This window comes from Sinohyriopsis cumingii, chromosome 6 (assembly GCF_028554795.1).
Source record: "Sinohyriopsis cumingii isolate HCF-2022 chromosome 6, ASM2855479v2, whole genome shotgun sequence".
Classification (NCBI taxonomy): domain Eukaryota; kingdom Metazoa; phylum Mollusca; class Bivalvia; order Unionida; family Unionidae; genus Sinohyriopsis; species Sinohyriopsis cumingii.
In genome coordinates, this window is record NC_142966.1 from 135,282,739 (window position 1) to 135,308,734 (window position 25,996).

At 38.2% G+C, this 25,996-nt stretch overlaps 1 protein-coding gene across 1 annotated transcript in view; it reads right to left on the bottom strand.

Moving 5' to 3' along the window:
* Positions 1-246: 246 nt before the first annotated feature.
* The window catches only part of LOC149798050 (heat shock 70 kDa protein 12A-like), a 49,937-nt gene continuing 24,187 nt past the window's right edge, over positions 247-25,996 (bottom strand). Inside the window, exons 3-6 of the mRNA XM_089963139.1 lie at positions 22,537-22,839; positions 4,134-4,358; positions 3,161-3,311; positions 247-2,898 (exon numbers count right to left, since the gene is read on the bottom strand). Of these exons, the coding sequence (XP_089819265.1) occupies positions 1,832-2,898; positions 3,161-3,311; positions 4,134-4,358; positions 22,537-22,839 (1,746 nt within the window). The 3' untranslated portion in view covers positions 247-1,831. The remainder of the gene's footprint in view (positions 2,899-3,160; positions 3,312-4,133; positions 4,359-22,536; positions 22,840-25,996) is intronic.

Consider the following 25,996-nt stretch of genomic DNA (forward strand, 5'->3'; position numbering starts at 1 on the left):
GGTGTGGTTTACAAACGTAGATATGGTTGTTTGTTACCATTTGTTGTGCCTCTGAGATATACGTCAAAGAAAAAGACACTCAGTCTATACAGTGATTAATGAATCTACTAATCGGCATTCAGTTCGTACAGCCAAGGCAATCAAGAGACAATACAGACCTGTTTAGAAATGCCGTAAAACAGCGAGGAGTAACTACTGATTCTCTGCAAGAGGAATAAAATGTTAGGGAAAAAAGTGAATTTAAAATGTTGAACCAATTTTTTATAGTATATCAGTTTCCCGACATGTCTGTAGATCTGACCGAAAATAATATTAGAATAATTATGTTATGGTCATTTGGTGATAAACAGACTATTTTCATTTCGTTAATATCGATGACCAATTGGGCTATCACGGAGTCATAAAAATGACCGTTAATAGTAAATTGCGACAGAATAGTTTTGTATTTGTCTATCTAAACAATGAGATAGAATTGTATATTATGTCGGCGATAACATACTGATTTATGAAAAAAAGCCACAAGGTCATCTAACTGTCAATAGTCAATACTCATGGCTTCGACTTGGAACACACTGCTAATCAATGTGTCCTTTTCAAGTGTATAACTATCTTCCACTTCGACGTTCAGGTAAGTCCAAAATAAAGTTAAAAACACTTGCTATCGTATTATCTACCCGAGAAAATTGACGGTGGCTTTAGCAGACTTTACTGCTCTGTTATTTTTTGCTCTAGCTTCGATTTCAGTGAAACCGAAAATCTTGGGGAAAGCATTTCTCTGCTCACTTGGCACACTTTTGTCGAGAATTTGACAGCCAACGTACTCACGGCTCTAAAATAGTGCTCATCTGTGACGCACATTGAAGATTTCTGGGTTGAGGCATATGTTGTAAATCCAATGTTACTTTGATTTGCTGTCATCGGAGAATACGACTTTTCCTTGGATGTCTCGTTTAGCTCAACGATCTTGCCTATTTCAACATACTTATCAAAGATGTTAGAACAATATGGTCAGTCTTTGTATTATTTTCGCTTCTGCATGTCATGCTTTTCATTGTCGACGGGAACATTCTTATCAACCCCATATCTGTATTTGTGTACACGCTGTAAAATAGACGATGGTTTGTAACCCAAGACTACGGCTACCTTAATGACGATCAAACTGGCTTCCTGTGGTATGAAGACAACATCACCCCAAAATGTATGGAACATGGTCGCTAGTATGAGAATTTTTACCTAACAGAAAACTCGCATGACGACCAAGCAGCTGAGTCTCATGTAAAACAGTCATTCCGTATTCCTACAGCAGAAACCATGTTATCTGGAAATTAATACAGACAGCTACAAATGAACAACATATATCTTCTTCTATGTCTGGTGTCTATTTGTACAATGACCCATGATGCGGTTGTACATATTGCTCTTCTTTTGTTTAGATTTTTAGCTTGTACTTTTGTTTAAATCACAATATAACATTAAAATAGCTATTTTATGGTTATTTGCCGATAAAACCAAATATTTTCCTTTGTTAATATCGATGACCAATTGGTCCAGCCAGAAGCCGTAAAAATGACCGCTGACAGTTCGTTGTGACACATTATGTTTGTATTATTTCCGTCCAAACAGCGAAATATAATTGTACATTTATTCGGCGATAATAAGCTGCGTGATAAAACAAAGCCACAAAGCGATCTAACTATCGAAATAATGTCAATAGTTATTGCTTCTCCTAGGAGTGCACTGTTAATCAGTAAGTCTTTTTCAAGTGTATTATTCTTTTCTACTTCGACATTCAGGTAACTCCCTATTAAAATTACAAAAACTTACTATCGTATTATCTAACCGAGAAAATTGACGGTGGCTTTTGTAGACTTTCCTGTTCTTTTCTCTTTGCTGTAACTTCGATTTCAGTGCCTCCAAAACTCATGGAGAAAAGGACACTTCTCTGCTCACTTGGCACACTTTTATCGAGAATTTGACAGCTAACGTACCCAAGCTTCACACATCCGTCATCTGTGACGTACATAGGAGATTTCTGGGGTGAGGCATATATTGTAAATCCAACGCTACTTTGATCTTCTGTCATCGGTAGGTATGATTTCTCCTTGGTTGTCTCATTTAGTGCGACAGTTTGGCCTATTTCAACATATTTATCAAAGATGTCGTTACAATATGGCCCATCCTCGTATACTTTTCGCTTCCGGATGTCATGCTTTTCATTGTCGAATGGAACCATGCTACTAACCCCATATGTGTATTTGCATACACGCTGTAAAATAGACGATGGGTTGTGACCGAAGACTACAGCTCCCTTCAGCACAACCAAACTGGCTTCCTGTGGTATGATGACCTTGACACTGGGAAAGTTTGATCTAATTGCATATTGGAGTATCTTGGATTCAGCAAAACCCCCTACCATGAAAATATTTTCTACTCCCTTGACACGTGTGCCTTGCATCAATTCCTTCACGTGGGATACGGTGCTTTGGATTGCATTAGAGAAAAGATCTTGCATTATAGAAGCATCTGCGCGTAGTTTATCACCCACAAGTGACACTTTATTGCCATATTTGGATTGTTTAATTGCATTTCCAAGATCTTCGCCGGTCTCTTTTTCAAATATTTGTTTCAAAGACCAAGGAAGCCTGTTAGATACTTTTGCATCTTTGTCCGGAGCTATTTCTCTTTTCTTTAATTCAAAATCCCTGAACATTTCAAGATAACCTTCTTTGCTCTCACGCTGGAAGCGCTGGAAGACAGGAGTCCCAACAAGGCTAATAATAAATTGTTTGTAGCATTCGTCAACTTGAGTTCCTCCCCAGGCACCCCCACTGGCTTTGAGCAATTCTTTTAATTTTCCTCCTGGCAGTACCTCATGGATGGTGATATCAACCGTTCCACCTGAGGACAAAAGTAATTGCAACTAAAATAGTTTCCGTTTGTTCAAGGTAAGAAATAGGTACAAGTGTCAGACATGTCTCTATTTAGATATTTGTTGATACTACAATACCCATAATATAATACATATCACTTTGACCTTCATAAAATGTTGTTTAAAATCACCAATAACAATTTCTATGTATTAAAGCAACATTTAAAAAATACCGTGACACGATAGCATGAAGAAACGTTTCCTTATCATAAAGTAAAGAAATGAAATAACCTCCTGCATCCAACACCAGGTATCTTGAGCCCGGTTTAAAAGACTCCATTACCCCTCCCATAACCATCTTTTCTACTGGGAGAAGGCAGCAAAATATAGATGCTGTTTCTGGCTCAAGTGCTATCTTCAAGCTCACATTCGCAATTCCTGCCTGATAAAGAAATACGATTTATTTGTAAATTGTCTGAATACATATTTTATAGAACGTTTTTGACATGTGATTCATCATCTTGGCCCATCATGTTAAATCTATGAACATTTTAAAACACACGATTTCACGTTCTCCCCATCAATTATAAATTCTAATGTTTGATTCCCATTATTCGTATAAAGACGTCATTTTTTGTCCATCTTAAATCTCCCTTAGACGACAGAGAGGCCCGCACATGATAATCCTAAGGAGTAATCTTAATTCCCTTAAGTCGTAATATCTCTTCATACATCTACTAATACGTTTTATAAAATAAAAAGTATCTACGATATTCGCTTCAAATTAAAATAGGGGCCCCGAGTGGCCGAGTGGTTTAAAGCATTCTCCGTTGCGGTTCATTGCCATCTCACCACTGTCTGCGTGGGTTCGAGTCTCGGATTCAGCCAATGTGGGTATGTGAGAAAGCTTGCCAGTAGCTTCTCGTGGGTCGGTGGTTCTTTCCGGTGTTTTCCGGGTTCTTCCTCCACCATTAATACTGGCCGCCATGTATAGCCTATCGTGTGCTGAAAAATGGCGTTAAACCATACAACAACAAAAACAAGAAAAAATCAAATTAAAATAAGTATCTCTGACTTGCTTGCCTGTTCACTATTTTTTAAAGTCAATATAATCAAAAACGGTGACAATGGGTGCTTCAAGCAAATATAAAAGTCTTAATAGTGACGAAGTTGTATATATGAAAATTATTTAATTTATTTATTCTGGAGAAATAAATAAATAGGAAGAAAGAAATGGGATGGATGGTAGTCAGTACGTATTTACCTGAACAGCGGCCTCGCGCATGAACTGTTTAGCGGAGTCGTTCCAAATAGCAGGAACCGTCAAGACCCATGTAATGTCATCGTCTCTTATTTGACCACTTGCAAGTCTGTCACGACATGTTTTTAACATGTCCTCTTTAAGGTATCGGATAACCAATGAGAAAACAGTTATTGCCGGCAAAGATTTTTGTGTTTCATCCTCGAGATGTGCATTTCGGTCAAAACTCTGTGAACGAGATATTTTACATTTCAGACAAGAAAGTGTTAATAATAGCCCTTACTAATCTGTCTACTGAACTTTTATCTCAACATGTGACCTAGAATTGTTATATGGGATATTGGTTTATCATGCCCTCTAGTCATGATATGTATGCAACCGATAACAACAAAGACCTTGATTCAGTCTACGCATCGTAGTGCAGTAATGTTACCAACACAAGTCCATACACCAGGGACATAGAAATACAGAGGATTGTTCTTTCTAACCTATTACAGATATATGTTTGTGCTTCAAATCAAGCTGCATGTAACGAAAAGTACTGACCGGTCACGTGATTTTAATTTTTTGAATGTACATAACAAACGTAACACCAATAATTTAATTTTCATTAATTTGCAAATGTAACGGAAAAGAAACCATTTGCGTCATAGCTATATGATCGTTATAAATTAATGATGTTTAATTGAAAACAAAGCATGTGCATATTATATGCATATAAGTTTCATGTGTGTGTGCTGTTCTCAAGGCAGATACATTTGTTTTTCAAGCTACGGAGTTATTGTAACAACGTTATGAATATAATGAAACATGCGGACACATTGGAACAAAATGTTACGGATATTACGAAACATGCAGATATATTTGAAAACCAGATGTTGAACGAATGACTTAGAGCGGACATAAAGGAACATGCCTACATAACAGGAAGTAATAAATTTAGCAACGATCAGGTCAGCAGCAATATATGCGCTAATGTATAATGGGACTATGGACAATAAAAGACGCAAGTTCACCAAAGTCAACTCGTATTTATGCTTCACCTCTTTCATTACGAGCTCTTATGGAAGCGCATAGTGTGCCAGCTTATAACAACGTTCGCTTCTGGTGTACATTTTTCCGTTTCCCTGATACTTCAGGTGAGAATGCAACGTTTGGAAATATACAAAATCAAACGGAGGCACAAGGGACTAATTTTCCCTAAAACAATTTCAGGAACGCATGAAATATACTTTTGATATAAATCACACAAACAATGTAAGAACATTTCGTTAGACAGGTGCAACAAACACAAATACCCTTATTCTAAACGGTTGTATGTTGTCCTCACAAGTACCCCAGCTGGCTCCACTAATGTTCCACCGGAAGCAAGGGTTGCAGCGCATGTTGTGCCCAACTAACAATTTCCGAACATGTGTGTGTCAGCAGAATCTGCGGGTTCCCAAATGCGATCTGCAGGTTCCCAAATGCGATCACAAGAATATTCCCAAGAGCGAACGAAGATTTCTTCGGCGGTAGAACTACACACGAACAAACAAACATTGACTAATTAAAGTGTTTTAATATTACTGCATATATTTAGAACAAATTGATGTGCGTGATTTCTCAATTGGAAAACAACGCTATCCGGGCAGCAAGGTGTGAATGAATTTCGTTGGACACATGATGATCGTGTTCGTAACAAGGTGTGGTAGGTGTGAGTATAAATATTGAACGGTGCAAAACCTGTGGCGGTCTATTCAAACTCTGGTACGAATCCTCCAAAAATGAACGCGCGTGCTGATCAATCGTGATTTAAAAAAAAAACAAACCCAGATATATCAGTTGCGTAGGTAATACATGAATGTCACCAAGGATACATACAGGCATGCACTTATCAGTCCCTGCATGATAGACACATATGTTTTAGCCAAGAAATGCTGCAACTGAGTCAGTATTATTATCTTTATTGAGGAAGTACTCAACCTTTCCGGGTTATCTTTATGCCATCGTACTCGGTAAAGCTTGAAGAGTATATGGCGTAGTTTCCGAACGAATGTTATTTTGGCATAGCTGAGGAAACGCCCTCTAGACTGGTGACGGTACGATGATGTAACCAATCAAGTAACACACCTTCATTTCTTGCACACCCATGATGTTTCGTATCCATGGACGTACCACGACCTTTATCGACTTTACTGCAAGACGCTTCGTACTGCTGGGCGTCATACGCGTCCATATAAAAAAATGGGGTATAATAATAATAATAATAATAATAATAATAATAATAATAATGATAATAACAATAATAATAATGATAATAGTAATAATAAAAATAATAATAAATATTATATATATATATATATATATATATATATATATATATATATATATATATATATATATATATATATATATATAGAGAGAGAGAGAGAGAGAGAGAGAGAGAGAGAGAGAGAGAGAGAGAGAGAGAGACTTGCTCCAAACGATAAAAGTTCAGCTCATTTGAATCGTTCCGGCTTTGCTAAGATCTAGTTTACAATTAGATAATCTTCTTGCGCAAATCGACAAGATCATCCTCACGGAAAAGCTGTGGCAATAATTCCAAATCAAACATATTGTTGATCGACGTTTTGATCTTGACTGGTTAGTCCGTCAGGTGGTGAAACTTTCACGGAATTTGACGGATCCGTATCAATATTTTCGCAAGGATGAGTTTGCCGTTGAATGCACCGTGGACATCTTTCCCACGCGTCAAGTTAAACAATCGGATCCGCTAACACGACCCAACTAACATACCACGTTGTGTGGTATAATTTTTGGCGGTTAAATTTACTATGATGAACTCATATCCCCGCTCGTGCTCGCAATGTCGTCCTCGTGACCACATTAATTTACCCGTGTTCTCCGTTTATGTTTTGTATAGTACACAACATGAACTCATGATTTTTCTATATCGACCGTATCTCTCAACGTAATTGATTTATTTGCGAGTAAAACACCCGAATTAAAAAAAGCACTAGAGGCATTCCCAAGTTCAATCCATCATAGGACCCACTGCATCAGGAAATATATAAAGCTGTTTAATCTCACTCTGACAGAACCGTTGACTGACGACCAGCACAGGTACGATATCCTCAAGGATATGAACCTAGTGTGCAAAGACATGTTCGCGAGACAAACGGCGACACAAAACTGGTTGATATATTGTTGACATGAATGACGCCTTCGACATCGACGATATCAACGGAGATATAAACAATCTTGTCATGTACGACCATGATGTAATGCTGAAAAAAAAACGCACGAATATTTTCTTGTAGACGTCACAAAAACAGGGACGTAATTTATGTGACACAATGATGTTGATAGTTTTAAAGGGGATCAAAGAGCTCGGGTTGTGAAACATTCATGGGACATGGTGCTTCAGCTACATGGATCACAACCGAATAAAGAATTTCTACTCGCTTGCACAGGTCACACATTATGGATTTTTTACGTAAAACGTAACTGATACACTCATACGCTACCAACTTTTTTGTAGACGAGACTGGTGACATAAATATCACCAGCATGCATAAGTTAAACGGAATGATTATCACGTATTCGAGTCAATATAAAAACGTATGTCAGCACACGAGATCCTCAAGTAACAGCTACAAGAACGTCAAACCACACTTGAAGACTTACCACGAGATTTAATCAGATTTTGCCCCATTGATCACGCCCAAGCTTGCAACCAGTGTGACCAAAGAAACATTTGAAAAAATAAACTGCCCGGAGACGTTGAAGGAATCGGAGTGACCACGTAGGAGATTACCGCGGAAACCCATTAGCCTCTCTTGGCCGCAATAAATGCCAAACGAGCCGCTTAACACGCATCCGAATTATTGTAGGCTTCGCGTCTTGCGCTCGAAGACGAATTCAAAGATATGCAGCTGAGTCGGCCCTTGAGTATGAATGAGCGTTAAACAGAGCAATTCACACTTTAACAAAACATATCGCCTTTGTATGATCATATTCAAAAATGTGGTCATATTTTCTCCTGACGAATATAAAAATAGATGCAGATATGAATTGCGGCCCATAAACGATATCTCGGAAGATTATTGGCGTAATATGTTCATCTGGAGTAGCCGGTAAAGCTAGAACAAATTCGCGAGATACCACTGAAAGAGTTTCCTTAGGGCCATCGAGGAGTGGGACAACAAAGAATTGCACCGACTGTAACTTAAAGCAGAAGAAGATCGACGTGAAGAACGGCGACTGTGATGGAAAAATATTTCCACGTCGAATAAACTATATGGGTACTTCCAGGCACAAGGAAAACGGGCATGGGAAACAAAAGACAAAAGACAAAGTTTCCAGTGAGAGGAAAACCACGTCCCCCTCCAAATTTCTTGCGAGGCCATATATATATATATATATATATATATATATATATATATATATATATATATATATATATATATATATATATATATATATATATATATATATATATATAGTTCGTCCGTCAAATCGATGGGGACCACTTTAGTCATCAGTGTTTTAGCGGGAATATATGGACTGTGGGTGTGTAGGTGTCTAATGAAGCCGATGTTATGTACAATTGTGGACATGGGATGGTAGCAGCGCTGATTGTGTTGTTACTGGCTCGTGATTTCTTGGCATGTCCCCGTTGTTCTGACGCAGTTGTCACGTTGGCTTCGCAAGCTGCAGTACCTTTAGTGATGGGAGAGCGCCACACGATCCAGTCCTGGGCAGTTTGCTCTCACGTGTAATAGTTAATGCCAAAGTTTTTGAATGACCTCTTCAGGGTATCCTTGTACTGTTTTCTCTGGCTTCCTTTGTTGCGTTTACCTTGTTCAAGCTCGTAATACAATTGTTTGGAAGCCGGTGGTCTTGCATGAGAGTTGTATGGCCTGCCCACCACAACTGTGTTTGCATCAAGATGGTGTAGATACTGGGAAGGCTTGCTCGGGCAAGGACCTCAGCATCCGGGATCCTGTCTTGCCACTTAATGTTTATGAGTCTTCTGAGGCAGGTAGTGTGGATGTGGTTCAGCCTTTTAGCATGGCGTTGATACATTGTCCGGGTTTCGCTGTCATATATTTTCACAGAGAATACTATCGCTCTGTAAACCTTCAACTTTGTAAACTAATGCCTCGTCTGGTCCAAACCTTTGCGTGTAGTCTGCCGAAGCTGGCTTTTGTAGTCCTGGCATTAACTTTGCCATCGATTTCGACGCTTTGGAACATGCTGACAAAATAGGTGAATCCGTTCACTGCGCTCAGTTTTTATCCTTTTACTGTGATATTTTGGCTCAGCATACGGTTTTTCTGGGGCTGGCTGATACATTATTTCAGTTTTCTTTGTTTTGATTGTAATCCCAAAATTTGTGCAAGCATCAGACAACTTGTCGACGCTAGGTTGCATGTCAGCATGAGATGAAATAACTAATGAAGCTTTTCAGTCATAGCTGCATCGCCTTCCTTGTATATCTCTGAGTATTACAGTTGGCCAAATATCAGTCTGTATTCGAAACATTCGCTTGCGTATGCGTGGTAAGTTAAACCCCGACAGAGGAAGGCAACACGTACCCGATTGGACCTTACTCGACATTCCCTCGAAAGCTTACGAAATCAAAACCATCATCAATGAATTCTTCGACGGATAAAATATATGACCTGCAAAAATCCAAGATAGCCATCACCGTACAGGAATCCACAATTAACTCGATCATCCACTGAAGATAGCAATCATCGCACATTTAGCAAGCATAAATCAAGCAGCTCAGATATACATTTTATATAGCCTTGGCCCCGATGTATCCCCGGGTGACCTGATTTCGGTTTTACTGACCGGTCACGTTTATCTGCGGTGCATGGACAATACGTTATCACGATTGAGTTGTAGCTGACGGACCAAGTTAAACACCCACTTCACTTTACATCATATCATGCGTTTACGTATGGCAATGTTTGTTCGAAATATAAATTCGCTTGCGTCTGTGTGCCAAGCAGTTTAGAGCAATGACCTATGTGACACTGTCTAGGGTCTGTTCAAAATACTGGTTCCCAAAACGTTGCAGATTGGAGAACGTTGAAGAACAACTTGGCATGAAAATTAACTAACAGGTAAAGAATAAAGCATTTGGGGCCGTTGGTGAAATGATTTAAAACGATTCCTCTGGCCTCTGAGAAAAAGGTTGGCACAATAGAATTTCTGTCTACCGCAGACAATCCCGCTTGAGTCGAAAAAGTAATAAAGAATGCAGTGACGTAACTTGTTTGGCAACAGTGATTGTGTGAGTGACCCAGTAACCTCTGAAAGTAGACGGAAATCAATACACGGCTGTGCAACGAGGTGATTTTGTCAACAACTGAATGATGGATCTTTTTTATCAGCGCCCAATATGCCATCGATTGAAATTAATCGAAGCGTACTTAGCCAGAATAATACTTGGATTGGCACGATATAGGGGTGATTATTATCTAGCTACGGGTATGCTAATGATTTTCGAAAGAGATATCACAGATAATGCTGAAAAAACAACATATCTTAAAGTATGAACTAACTTCATAAGATCCCGTTACTGATCTAAAGTCAAATTATTCTGCTCATATTTCAGCGCCGAGCTTGCGATTTGCCATTCGTCGAACACAAACTAACGCCCACTGTCCATGTTCATGCGTGATTCTACTGTTGTACAGCTTGGGATTCGGCACGGGTGTTGGAAACGTTATGTTTGATGCTAAACACACTGTTATGCTAAGACGACGCAGTACTGATGTCGAAAATAACTTGGCACACCTAAGGCTTAAATGTATCCTCGAATGCAGCGTGGAACAGATATTACGCTGACTAAGCTGTCGTTCAGAATGACATCGCGGACGAACATCGATTACTGTCATTTATGTCAGCGGGATGTCAATCTACGCTGTCGTGATTCATAATGACCAGGGCACATAACTGAGTCTGATCAGGAGGTAGATCAGAGCCTAGCAATGCATTTAATGTACTCATAACGTTTCAGGACACGCGACGGCTGATTAATCAGAAGAAATCCTATTACGTTTGTCCGCCTTAATGTGTCTGAAGTATCACTTGTGACTTATTATGCATCAAGAACCATCCTATGAAGTTCTGAATGATTTTGAACAGAATCATCTCTAATGAACATACCAAAGAGTGATATCGTTCATGGGGAGAGATCAGCATGTCGCCACAGGGTTGCAGATTTCTCAGAAACACATTTCATTAATTTTCACTGGAACATCTAGACTTATTCAGTCAGTCGTGGATATGCATTTTCGGGTCCTCATTGGTCAATGGCGGTCAACGTTGCTGCTTACAAATGAATCGTCGTGATATTGTCGGACAAAACACTAATGCTTGAAGGGGATCAAGCAAGTTTCTTGAGAATGTTGGCGGTCTACTAGTCCGCCACTTGACTCGGGGGCATCGGCACATATGTAGGTTGGAAGTGATTGGGTCGCTTGAAGCAATCAGCATGTCCGACAATCTCTCGGAGACCGTGCACGAATATACATTGTCACGATTGAAAAATTAACTACAGAGCTTATCAATAAAACAAAATCGTGGATATCTGTTGATGATCGAGAAGAACAATCATACTGTAAAGTAACAGGCACATGCATAGACATGTCCATAGTTACCAAGAGCATTGACCTGGCTGCCATGACCGCATAATTGTAAATGCTCAAAACCGAGTACAACAATCACGTGTATTTATTTAGGCGATTGCAGAGAAAGTTCATACATCTTAACTCTGATATTGTAGCGTGGAGGAAAAGACATCGATGAACCGAAAAACAAACCGGTTGAGGCATATCCCTTGGTGGTTCACACAGGCACGTATACATTTTCTGTGAAAGGCCAACCAACTCTCAACTCTCAAAATTACATCCGAACATGTATTTTTACGAATCTACGTAGCCGGGCATTTAAAAGCTTTGAATACGCTACCACCATTGTGAACTGTTAATGGACTGATTATTTTGCACATATTGGATGGTTATTGTGTAATCAGGAACGATCCCACCCTAGGTAGGTCAACGATTTATTCGATATAAACACTATTTGGGGCACACACACCTTTGAGACACCAATGATCCTTCCCACGGATCGATTTATATTGATTCTAATAAAAAGCTACCTGGCGGTGAGGCCTATATTGATGGTTAGATAATCAAAAGATAGTCGTTCTGGTAGAATTATACTGGTCTGTGAGATCTAAACCCATGGAGTTTGTGTGATGACTACATTAATCTTGCTGAGGTTGGATAGAACGAGGTTGATCTGTTTCTGAATCCATTTTGTCAGCTGCGATCCAGGAACATCATGTGGACTAATATCGTCATACAACTGCCAGTATTCACGTCATGAAATATTCCTATGATCTATAAGTAAACTCAGCAACTCGAGTTAATCCGCGAAAACCATCTGGTATGAAATGCAGCGCACAGTTGCAAAAACCGGCGACTATGTGATCAGTGAGCTTAAAATGAACAACGTATTGTTTTCATGACTCGGTTGACAAATTTCTTAAATTGCTTGACGTTATGGCGAACTACATTACGCAACATATATTTTCGCCCGCCGACACTTATGACCAGTCATGATATTCAAGCGATCACTTTGGGAGTGATGGAAGTTCAAATGAACAAGACCACTGCTATATCACTGGTTTTTACCGGTTAGCAGCGCACAACCCTTGCAATCGTCAGTTGCAAATTAAACTAAACCAAATAATAAATCCGATTCTGCTTGACAACATGAGTGGGTAAGATGACCACCTGGTTATGCAACAAGTCTCAGCGGCATAAAATGCTCTAATATGCGTAATCCGCATTTACCTGGAAAACTATATGATATATGATGTTTTAATTGGTCTGTTTCAATTCAATGATTCACTGCAGATTATGAATTCCAACCTGGACAAGCTAGTCCGTAAGCTTCAAAATTAATAATCGATAAAACATAAATAATCCTGACAAGCTGAAGTTGATAAATAAGATGGAAGCGTATCCCTAGTAGTATATCAGCTGATAGGAAATGTGTACTGAAATTTTAGCTGCCATCCATAGAGAGATCCCATTCGTCGTTGTATCGCGGAGGTACGCACAAGCAAACAATGGTTGATCCTACTACCCCAAAAAGTTACTGTATGTATCTTGACTAGGCTATGATGCAAAGGCCAGGAGCAACTAAAATATGAAAGAGGTGGACTACGTGACCCTCAAAAATTTACTGAACGGTTGGCAACACTCGTTGGATCAGTTCGCTCAGGCATCAAAATGTCATCAACAAGGCCGCATCATTTGTGAACGGTTGCACATAAAGCGACATTGGGGATCCGAAAGCATTTCGCGCGTTGATGAATGAACTTACCGAAGACATCAACGAGGAACACAACGGTGGGTACTCATTCAATTGAAACACTCCGGATTTATCAACTGAAGTAGATGCTACCATCCAAGGTGTAGGGAGGTGCATTTCTGATTTGCAACCGTGGATGACATGTAACACGATGCAGATGAATGATGATAAAACTGTAGCCATTCTGATAAACAACACAAATACTTTCTCATTTACATCCTTTACTTAAAACAATAAATATCAGCCACACCAACATTAGATTCACACAGTCAGTACAATACTTAGAGTTTACTCTCGACAGTACTCTCTCATTGCACCAACATGTCATGAAAATATGCAAGGCTGCATATCTTGAGCTGAGACGCATCAGCTCCGTTCTCCATTATCTTTCAGCTGATGACATTAAAACACTTGTGTGTTTCTTAGTACTATCAAGGCTGGATTATTGTAATTCATATATGTCTGTTTCGTCTCAATATCTACTCCAGAAACTTCAAAAAGTTCAAATCACAGCTGCTCGGATCATCCTTAGAGTACCACAATCAGATCACACCCAATCCTGCTCTGTACCCTATACTGGCTATCCATTCGATCCAGAATGAAGCACAAAATTCGTTTCTCTGTGCTACGTTTCACTGATGGTCTCCAGTCCAACATACATATTCGATCTCACCCATGTGTACACACCAGCAAGATACGTACGCTCCTCTTCTGACACTCGTATTCTCATCATTCCCACTATGAAAATGTACTCATATGGACACTGTTCTTTTGCATACTCGGGCCGAGCAACGTATTGCCCACTGAACATAGACACAAACACACAGTGATCGCATTCAAGAGCGCACTTAAAACTCACCTATTTCGACTTCAAGAACAGACTAAAAGACCTAATAATGTTTCCTTACCTTACATATTTTCAGCATGTTTTATCTTTTTTAATTTCACGGTGTTTGTTTGTAATCATATCACTATATGTGTTTCTAATGTGTTGTCTAGTGTTGTAACGCGCATAGAGTTTCTTAAGATTAGGTGATATACAAGGTCCTCAATATTATTATTAGTAGTAGTAGTATTATTTACGCGAAATCAATACAGCAATGCAGCTTGTCGTTGCAAACGCAACCTGGAATGTAACCGCGATGATCACAATCTCATCAAGGTACCATGAACTGTCTGTGTATTTTTCTACACCAGTCACTGCTGTGGAAGATGTCGCACTGGAGATTGAATTGGTGTTGTTGAGTGTTTTTCGCAGTTGGCCTAATATTCGATTGCAGCCATTTGAAGCTAGCTGGAACGTTGTTGGACTTTCTCTTGGAGCGTACCATATTGAATTATTCAATAAAGATATCCGATTGGGAAACACCTTAATGACCAAGCACGATTCTAAAATCAGCGTATACGTCCTCTACCCCACATTCAGCCCTGTCATGTCGATCGCATTTCCACCGTACGCGATGGATATTTTGTAGTCGTCACTGGAAAACAGTTTCCTGTTGGTCTGAAAATATTTACAAGACTCCAGAGGACCAAAGAATTCTACGTGCCGGACCTGATAGTACCAGTTACAATTGTGCACTAGATATCGTTAGAATTACCTCAATGACTCAGGTTAATCTAACCTGTTGTGCTATTAGTAGCACGTATGAGGCCTCAAACTCGACAACGCGAGCCTAGTTCGGTTATATATTATTTTGGTTCCCCTGGTGATCCTGTATCGATTACTCCTACGTCCATGTAACAATCTCCGGTTGATAGACCTTCGTTTTACTCTTTTGGGCCAGGGCGGGCACACGCTAATCCTGTGTGGGTAGACCATGCTTATGATACAATTGTACATTATAGATCGACCTCACATTTAAATAAAATGACAATTATGCGTGAACGTGTTAAACCCGTACATGTTGACGCGAGAAAATCCGTTAACGCGCTATACTACGGAACTGACCACGGTGATGTTGTACGGTGATTGTTTAAAAGATCACCAGAGGTGCTCTCGGTCGCATTTTTGCGTGATGCGCCAATCATTACACAAGTTGCAATTTGAGTCATTGTTAGCATAAAAAAATCAATGATGAGGCTTAGTTTAAAATTCTAGGATTGCGAGCGGTTCAGTCAATTTGAGAGTGACTACAAAGATAAGTGACTGGACAACCAAAGGTTGAAGCGAAAGCTATTACACTAACATCAACGACATTAATGTCAGCTCCGGTAGGTAATATTATCAACGAAGTCGCTCAACAACGTCTCAGTGTTGCTAACTAGAATCAAGCAAAATTATCGATATTAGGTTAGGGATCAGACAAATAAGGGCCAGTTCATGACACATATTGGTATTTTCTTACATTTGTGACAATCGTGAACGTCCAATGAAAGCTTGTACAAGACAGCAATACCGCATACGATGAAAACATAAATCATATTTCTAAATAAGGGTATCATGGCGTTGTGCAGCAGGTCAAGTATTCTCATGGATAGAAACGAAATCGATGCATTTCTTGACGATGTTGACGTTGCTACAACAATTCTTGGATTCGCCCCATACAGCGACGATTACGCAGGGTCTGCAGGCACGTATAATATGTTCATAGAAGACATAATCGAACACCCTGATAATATCAGATACAGCCACAATGTAGTTATTTGAAAACAATCTAACCTTCAACGGCAGATTTGCACAGCGTAGAGCCCCAATTATCAGGCACGGGAAGTTTTCCTGCACGTTTCCACCCTGAAACATTAAGTTTTTGCATGCACTTTTATAGATGACTTTTGGAGCCAAGGACACAATCGTGTTAAACCGTAGGGGCAACGCCAACTATGCAATTTGCAGTGATAAATTTGTCCTTCCCAATGCGGGTAAAGTTATATTATCCAAATTTACTCTATGGATGCCATCAATGAGTCCATCAATACCAACAGACGCACGTTTCTCATTGTTTATAATCTCTGACTAAACATCAATAATTTCATTTATCACGATTACAAGAGACACACCGAATAAAGTGAAGTCCGAGGAGAATTTTCTTGGCAAATAAGCATCCGAAAAGGTGTTAGTTAAGTTAATCACGTGTTTATATCTTTTCAAATGGTAGACCAATTGCACAACCGATCGAAACATCCAAAGACATTTGCAAAATTAGCAGTGACTGAGGTATCACGAAGGTTTAACGGTCACCAAGAACACACAGAAAACATTTTGCTTTGAAAACTATTAACTCGCTCGTATCCTCGACTGTTGAAATACCTGATCCGAGATAACATAGGACCCGCCGGTAGCAATGAGTATAGATTTAATGCAGTAATCCTCATATATAAGACTCTGCTATTGCAGTGATTGAGTGGTTCAAGGAAGATTAGATCCCAGCTTGGTCTAAATTTATAAAGTCGATCAAACATTTGCGAGGTGTCTTTATGTTGGATGAACTCGCAAAGGTTCTCTCCGGAATCGGGAAACCGGAAACATTAACCTGGATTGATCATCAGCAGGACCTGTGGTTTATTGGGTCGCATACGTTGTGACAGCCAAATCTCTTTTATATTTTGACTCGCATGGGCTCGCAGCACCACTTGAACATGCTGAGTATTTTACCCAATGAAGTAGACAACGCTGCCTTTAAAAAACCATGCCGGACGGCACCATATGTGGAAGTCTTGTTCATAAGTCATTACAAGCAGTCGCGATAAGCAATGATTTCTCAGCTTCAACCCCGCAAAGACTTCTTGATTTTAATGGCATACAAAACATCAGTTATTATGTATGGACGCTCGACCGTCCAACAATGCGGATCTAATGTGGATATGACCAGGTTTGTCACCAAAACAGCTTTGACCAAGTTTAACAGCCAGGTTGTTGTTGTTGTTAACCTGGGCGAGCTTGTGATATTCTAGTATCCGATTTAGTAGCGTGTGCGGTAGAATGTCAATATTGATAAAAATACGTCCTAATGATGGTCAAATGATTAAACTTACCTAGTGAAAAACGACACAAATATGACCAAAATGTTAATATTTACGGTACCATTATCACGAGTTGTGCGAGATGAAATTCAATTTGAATGACTCAACGTCCATCTACTTGTGTACTTAGACCTCTTTAGTGTTTATGTTTAAGATTAAATTTATAATTGCATATAAGTGATGGTTTCTGAAATTGGCAATGCAATTGCGGAATTTGCTGACAGTGTGTGGGACCTGGTGACAACGGATGCTACAATCTATAGAAATTGTGATCCACTTCCTGATGAATATCTACATCAAGTGGTACTTCCAGAAAATCTTGATCACTAGAATATGAGCTTGTTAAGGGCCATATATAACACGACAGCTGGAAGCACCGCTATGAGCCAATACCAATTAGAGGTCACCTTGATTTTGTAACACATAAACGCCAAAACGCCCAATCGTTGAATGCGCTGCCAAGTATGAAAACACTCAAGAATTTAACTACAACAAGGAATATCCTAACCCACTATTGACTCAACTGAGATAAGTACTAATTCGACTTTTACTCAACAAGGTATGGCTTGTCCGTAGAACAATTCCTAGGCGAAGTCGAGAACGATCGTTTCAGATATTATTCGATGGGTGATCAGCATAGTTTTTCGTGAACCTAATCTCAGACTTCAAGAGCATAAAGTAGAGTAACTGGTTGGAAGTGAGTGTGCGGATTGCACCGGAACACGGTCGTCCTTTCTATCAAAGATACTATGCCATCACATTATAAATACAAGAATCGTAATGGGCAATGAATGGTACCAACACCAAAAGTGGAACAACATCTGCCAGATGAATTCAGAAAGGAAAATGCGTTCCTCGTGAAAAAAAATGTGGATGTGTGGTCGTTGATGCCGTTTATGGGCTTGCTGTGGTAAGAACTACTGGATTTTGCGTGACGGGAATTACGACTACGACAAATATTTTTGGCATTCCATTCGGAATTATTGTTGGGGCTATCTAGTTAGAGACCGATGTTCCTCAAGAATAAAATAATTAGCATGGTCGAGTTAGAAATGATGCCGGCGGAAATGGACAACTACCAACAACTTCATGCATATATCCGAAACCGGAGAGCAGTAGACTTGCAGGATGTCAAAGACGAGTAATCTACCAGTGTACTTATTATTTCAGAAATTTGGATCACAATCATCATTCGTATAATTTTGCAATCGACTGATTCATAATAACATACTAATAGCGCGGTCTAAGTCTTCTATCCTCTTCTATGGGTCCGTGCATGGCAATTTCACGCGTGCGTGCTCGCGTCCTTGCGTGCGTATATAAGGCTTTGACCTAAATGAAATATAATAATGAAAAAGTAAAACACCCATTTTCGCCATACTATTACTTGTCGTTTCTGCAGCGGATCTCGATAGTCTTCTACGTCTTAGATTTTATCAGGTTCAGGATTATATTTTAACCGGGATGGTTTGCTTATCGCAGCGAATTCCATTACTTTTATGTAATCACGATCGTCGCCGAAATCCTCGGTTTCGTGAACATGTTTTATCACTCGCTGTCACTGAGTCCGTAAGAAGGAATTCCATTTAGGACGATATAGTTCACGATTGCATTATTCATAACAACTGTTTTTATCAAATCATCTTTGCGTACATAACTAACCCAAAATTTGTGCTGAAATATCGATCATAAGGATTCTTTTGTTAAGTTTCTCATTGCGATAGTTTCTCTCAGATTTGTTTCCTTTCACCATATATAATTTGTGTTATCAGTTTATATTTAATTAGTATAACTGGAAAAGGTTTTCTATTGTAACACACTCGCACACTCTTCAGTGCCTCTCCCAATCAGCTAACACGAGGGTCACGCTCCTTGTTTCAGAATCACACTCGGCACGCGCGTATATATTCCCACGATCGCAGTTAGGAACATGCGTGGTCGAAAATTGTTAGCGAGGCAAGCTAGCTTCTACACGCAAAACCACGTTATGGTGCAATCCCTGCCGCCGATGTGAAACTTGTGGAGCAACCTGGAATGCTGCTTCCTCGTGTATTTATACACTATATGGAGAAACGCCCAATCGGTACAAACATGACCGATGCTGCGGTCGTTTCTAATGGGATCTGCTTATGTTTGTTATCAACGAGCACAGCTCAAGCGGGGCGAAAGACACGGCGTAATGCAGGCTCTTATAATAACGTGCTTATCAAAAAAGTATGCTGTAGCAAATCTGGTAGTTCAATTTGGTAAGAAGACTTTTGTGCGTTTAACTTGCCTGCATGAAACATTTTAAACTGACGATTAAAGTAATAGTAACGTATAAGGTTACATCACTGATGCGGATGTATGGCCACTTAAACGTTTGTTTCGGATAACATTATGTTGAACAGTTATAATTCAGTAAGTACATATAACCACCTTCCAATATGAAAAGTAGCACCAAAGCACAGTAATGAATACATGGTACTAACTTACAAAACAAAGTTCATAAATGTAAAACTAAATTTATCACATTTTAGAAGGTTAATTTCTACATTTACAAGTAAAGATGTGATAGGGAAATTGTCAAAGCTCAAGTAAAGTCGCCTGGTCAGATAGATCCGAGGCGGCGAATTTGGATTCCGTTTTGACTATGGGCTATTCAGCCAGTATAATATCATTGGGTGTCTGCGAAATAAGCGTTTTGCGACAGGACATATAGCAACCATATTTGCAATATTACGTTCAACTGTAATATTTGAAAATCCAGCTGGATATTGATGTTGTTTACATAGATATTAATTGGCCTTCATATTAACACTCCCACTTTCCTCTCCCGTTGGACATTTTAACTTCTTTTTCCAATTATTTAAGCTACAAAATTTCTGCAAGCCAAATGATTTTTGATATATTATTTTAATGAAATGTTTACATTTGCACTTCATTATTAATTTCTACTACAGATATTAGTCTGGCGTATGGCACATCATATTTTCTAATGTCATCCTTACACATTTGGTAATGATGAACTTTCCCTTTATTCATATGCAGTGCAAAATAAGGCTGGAAGCTCCAGATGTGAACCTTGTGCATGATCCCACCGTACACTGGCTTAAAATACTGTGATATATACAACATCTAAGTTACTTTAGTGATTAAATATACATTTTTGGACGCATAGTGAAACAATTCATTGTCACCATTATTCATCCATCTATTCATATACAAAATATCCGTTGATATCCCCGCACATTGTAAAGTGTGTGTGTGTCTATCGTCTGCATAATAATAATAATAATAATACGATCGTCGTGCTATTTAAATACAAATAGGGTCTCTTGGGCCTGACATAGGCTCTAAACGTAATGATATTTAATGATTGTCTGTCTTTGAACTGGATGATTGCTGGGGAAATAAGATTTTATATTACAATTGTTTGTTACAGAGAAAATGTTGTCTCATTATTTTCATTTGTATTTCTTTGTTTTTAATTGTTTTATTCTGTTTTCCGTATGTACTTTTCATACATCTCATAGATCTGCCATAAACGCAGAAATTAGTCCATTATTAAAATATTTATTTATAATTTACATTTAGTTTTATCTTTTTCATTCTATCACTTCAAGACGACTAATCTGTATTTCAATTTGGTGATTGAGCCAAACTTTTAAACACAAGCTATATTATACGTTTACATACGACTTTTCAAAACAATTAATAATCAATTTTCTATATTTTCAAAATCATACGAATCTCTTCCACTTACTATACTGTATTTTCCTTTTACAAATGTTTGTTTATGTGTTATTGTTTTTCTCCAAACTTTTCTCACCTCTTTACACGCACAACTAAACATTATTCGCATTATATATGTGTAGGTCTTATTCGCATTTCTACTGTATACTGTCACTTGATTTTCAAGGACGTTTCATGATGTATAATTTTTCACACATTAAAATTCAGCGTTTTGGAACAGCGTTTAAGATTGTTGTATACGTAGTATTAAACAAAATTACAAAACACCGACTTAAAATAATGAGAAATATTTGTTTGTTAGTACACCGTGACACACACTGATTGGAAAACAAATAAGAGGTGTAAGGTCTGATGTAGCATAGTTTCTATTCACACAGAAATGGCTCACATGTCTCAGTGTAAGATTTCTCCATATTACCATATAATGTCTTCATTCACCATACACCTTACACGTAAGTAAAAGTCAAATGCAATAATAATAATAATAATGATAATAATAATAATAATAATAATAATAATAAGACGAACAATAACCGCTCGAGAGTAGCATATTTAATTGTTTAGATTTTCTATTGTGTATTTGTCATCATCCAGACGTTTGTCCCGAAAAATTGAAAGGACTTGAGCGCTGGAAAAATCCAAGATATGTACACATTTTAGATTGATTTCGATGTCTACTTTTCACTGGCGCCTGACCTAAATTGATAAGAGAACATCATGAATCTACTCTAGTATAATCTTTCTCTCCCAATTGTTTAATCATCGATGGCATTCTCACAACAATTACGTTATAACATAGCAGCTGGTTTGGAAACTCAGCATTGAACTGAAGCGAAGCGTTTGAAGCGTCATATTTTCGCAGTACATTTTATGGGTAAAATGTTTCAAAGTTGTGCACCCTTATCAAATACATGGGTTCATAGTTTTCTCCTGTCTTAAGATAATCAAACGTATGACAAAGCAGTCAATGAATCTCTACTCCTTAGCGCAGCTGTACTATGCATCTAATTCAAAATTAGTCAAATAAACAACACGTTATGTTTACCTATAAAAATAGATAATAGTCTGAATAAATCAAGATATGTACCATGCAATATTATATATTTTCCTTTGCTAGGATAAACAATGCTCACATGCACCATTCTAACACATCGGTATAGTGTCGCGCACAATATGATTCAGTGGCGACATGAGAAGTCAACTGTGCTCGTCTTAGGCTGTACCAATTTGTGGATGAGACTGTCTATTCATCTTCTGCTTCTTCTTCTTCTTCTTCTTCTTATTATTATTATTATTATTATTATTATCGTCACGTCCCTCGTACCATTTTTTCATGCAGTAGCATCTTAAAACGGCGAAAGAAATACCAGTGTTCATGTTCTTCATCGTCCTCAGATGCTAGCTCAGCATACTTTGCTTCAGCATCATAACCGAAGGAATCCAATGTCTTTCCGTCTGGTTTTATCAACACTGTAGTCGGGGCCTTCGTGGATACGAACTGTCCTCCGGTCCACTGTTTGCAGCTAATCCTCGTCGGGTCTGATGTATACTCGTGCTTGAATGAGAACGCCCATCCAGAATAGGTTGTTCCGAAATCTATGGCGGCGACTAGAATAGGTGTTGATGCCTCAAAGAAAGAATTAAATAATAAAAGTCCTTCATATGTTCAGTATATTTAAATCAGATTATGCTTTATTTGTATGACATAATATTAATCTTTGAGTAAAATGCTTAAAAATAAACATCTTTATGTTTTAGGTCTTACAGTTTAGAAAACAAATAATTACCTGTAACAACGCTAAATGAAAAGAATGCGTTAAATGAACCACAAATTACATAGTATTCCATTTTTCTATATATCCTGCTGTAGAAAATGAGCAAAAGACTTTTGTGTAACTTCTTCCAATGGAGTGACAAACAATTCCAAGGTCAAAACTTACGGTAAGTGACACATTCGTATCGGTTTCTTTTTAATATCACCAATGTATGTTACTACACATCATAAACAGATCCTTGTTTTATCACACAATACCACATCTAACTTTGGCTTATGTTCATATTTTAGTAGCTTTAGTCAAGAAAGCTCCTCTGCGTTATCTCTTATACACGCATTCAACGAAGGCACACATACTGTGATAGCGTCCGTGCATCAGTCTCTCCGTCCATAGCCTGTCCGTCATATTTTTGATCGATTCTTCTCTCACGCAGTTTCGATATTAATTGAAGCCATGTGGCGCAATAGGAGGTGGTATAGATTTGGAGTAAATATTTGAAAAGTAGATTACAAATAAGAGAAAATATAAAAATTAAGCTTTCGAAAGATGATTGTTATCAAGTAGGTCCCGACGCTGGATTATTTTATACGAAGTCTCTACGCATACTGCCCGTTTGATGAAGATGTACAGAGGGCTTTTTGACTCATTTTACCACGATTGTCTGGAATGCAGTAACAGTTGGGTTTGTTGAAAATCAAGCGTTAAGAGAAAGCTCGTCATCGCCACCTCTCTTACACCGCCCGAAACATGTAGTACCAACTTTTGCAGATTTAATGAATGGTTGAAGTCAATGAGCCAAAAGTCTTTTATTTTATTTCATTTTGGTGAAAATGTCTGCATAAACTCTAGTTTTAGACTTGATTTTGATATTTATCCATGTGGTATGGCTAGCATGGTAGGATGTTTTACAATGAATTCTAAGAATGATTCTTACATTTAACCAGTCAGATAATCAGTGTGTTTTGCAATTGATATGACCATCCGGAATTGTGAGAATGATTTGTGAATTTGACCCCCATTTCATATTTTCCGTCAATTGCAGCCTAACAGGAGGTCTACACCTCTGAGCCATACTCAAAGCAGCAACCAGGAAATACATAACAAGGAAAAGCAACAATCAAATATTTTGGAATTTTTTTTGACTAGATTAGATAAAACAAGACCAACATAGGAAACATTCAAGTTACTATCAAACGAATGAACAACTATGGACAAATATGAGTACTTTGATTTACAAACCTAAAAGATAAAGACTCAAGTTCAAACAGAATTTTCACTTTACAAAGAATTGAACAAAAAGAGTTAGAACGATTCTAGACAAGAATCTTGAATAAATGGAGAGGGACATGTGAACCAATTATAAAGCAGAGCAAACTGGAGAGCTAAAGTAGGAGAATATACTTTTGGGACATCGCTTATCTAAAGGTTTATGTTGCTCATTGCCAAAGCTATGTCATTTACAACTTCGACCCATCACCAAAATCGGTACCAAGTAGAGTTACAAAACGAAGTGATAATTCAAACCAGGAGACACTGTAATGCTTGCCTATAAACAAGCAACAACGTTCACTAAGTGTTGTAGATCGTGTTTATTATGTGTGCTTCACACAAGTGTATGTATTTTGAGTGTTTAAGACAATTAACATTTTAAACACACGTTATCGCACATTATACGGAAACGTTTAACGGTTTCGCACACTGATGCAACAGCAGGACTATTACAGTATAGGCCTTCCGTCTAAAATGTGTATCAAATAAATACCTAAAGTTATTGGTAACAACGGCTATTTTCGATATCATGATGGGCTATCTAATTTTGCACGGACATTTAGCAGAGAAAAATGTTCCTTAACAGAAGCTTATCTAGACGTGTAATCGAAGTTCAGATTCGTTGATAGTGTCAAGGTCTGCCAAAGGCAGATCATCCAAGATGGACAACCCATTAAGAATAACTGCAGAGCTGTGTGCATCTTCCAAAAATATGCAAAGCGTTCTGTATGTTTACTTTGCATAGTTTGTTGGGTTTTTTTATTAATTATATGCTATGCATAATTATATATTAGAATTTGATTTGTCAAAAATCAAAGTCATTTTCCACCTGACCAGATTCATTGACTTTGGTTTTGTAAACGACATGATTATCTCAATCTGTGTAAATAACATTCGAAATTCCCCATGAAATGCAGTGTCTACCTGTTGATTATTACATTTTATATTATAATTGTTGAAACAGGTTTAATTATGACTAAGACTTTATCTTGTTGATATTTGTAACCTTCCAGAATTAAATTTTCCATTAGGCAATAGTTTATTCTTTAGAAAATGCTAATTGTGACCTGAGGACAATTAGAGGAATATAATCCTGCTTATCTAGAAATTATATGTGTTATACGATCTGAGCAGAGACAGTTGTATTTTTTGTCTAGTATTATTCTCTTTAAATACCAAGTGTTCTAAAGTAACATTCTTGGAAATAGAGTCTGGGATTTTTAGTGTTGTTTTGTATCACAGCTAGATTTTACCCCAATGTAATCCCATCTAAACATGAAAAGATATGCATGTTCTCACTTGGTACTGAGATTGTTCTTTTATGTTAAATCCATGAAATATTTATATCACCTATCTAAAATCTAATGTATTTAAAATAATATAACTTGTGTTCTCATTTGTGTAGAGGGAAAAATGTTTAAAGTTTTCTTTTTGTTCTCCCACTAACTGAACAAACAAGAGATTACAAATTCATGATGTGGCTGATTGCTTAAAGCGATTGCGTGAATTTGAATTAGCTTCAATGACAAAACTGTAGGCTAATAATCATTTGCTTAAATTATATCTCGAATGTGGCCCTGTAATCATTCACTTAAGCCAAAATCACTACAGTAGGGACCTAAAGTTAGCAGATAATACCGGTTCTTCGGACCTTCAGTTTCACCGTGGATCATTTGTATGTTTTGCCTTGGGGTGGGCGTCACCACACACCAAAAGGAAATGGTCTTTCTTGGTTGTAAC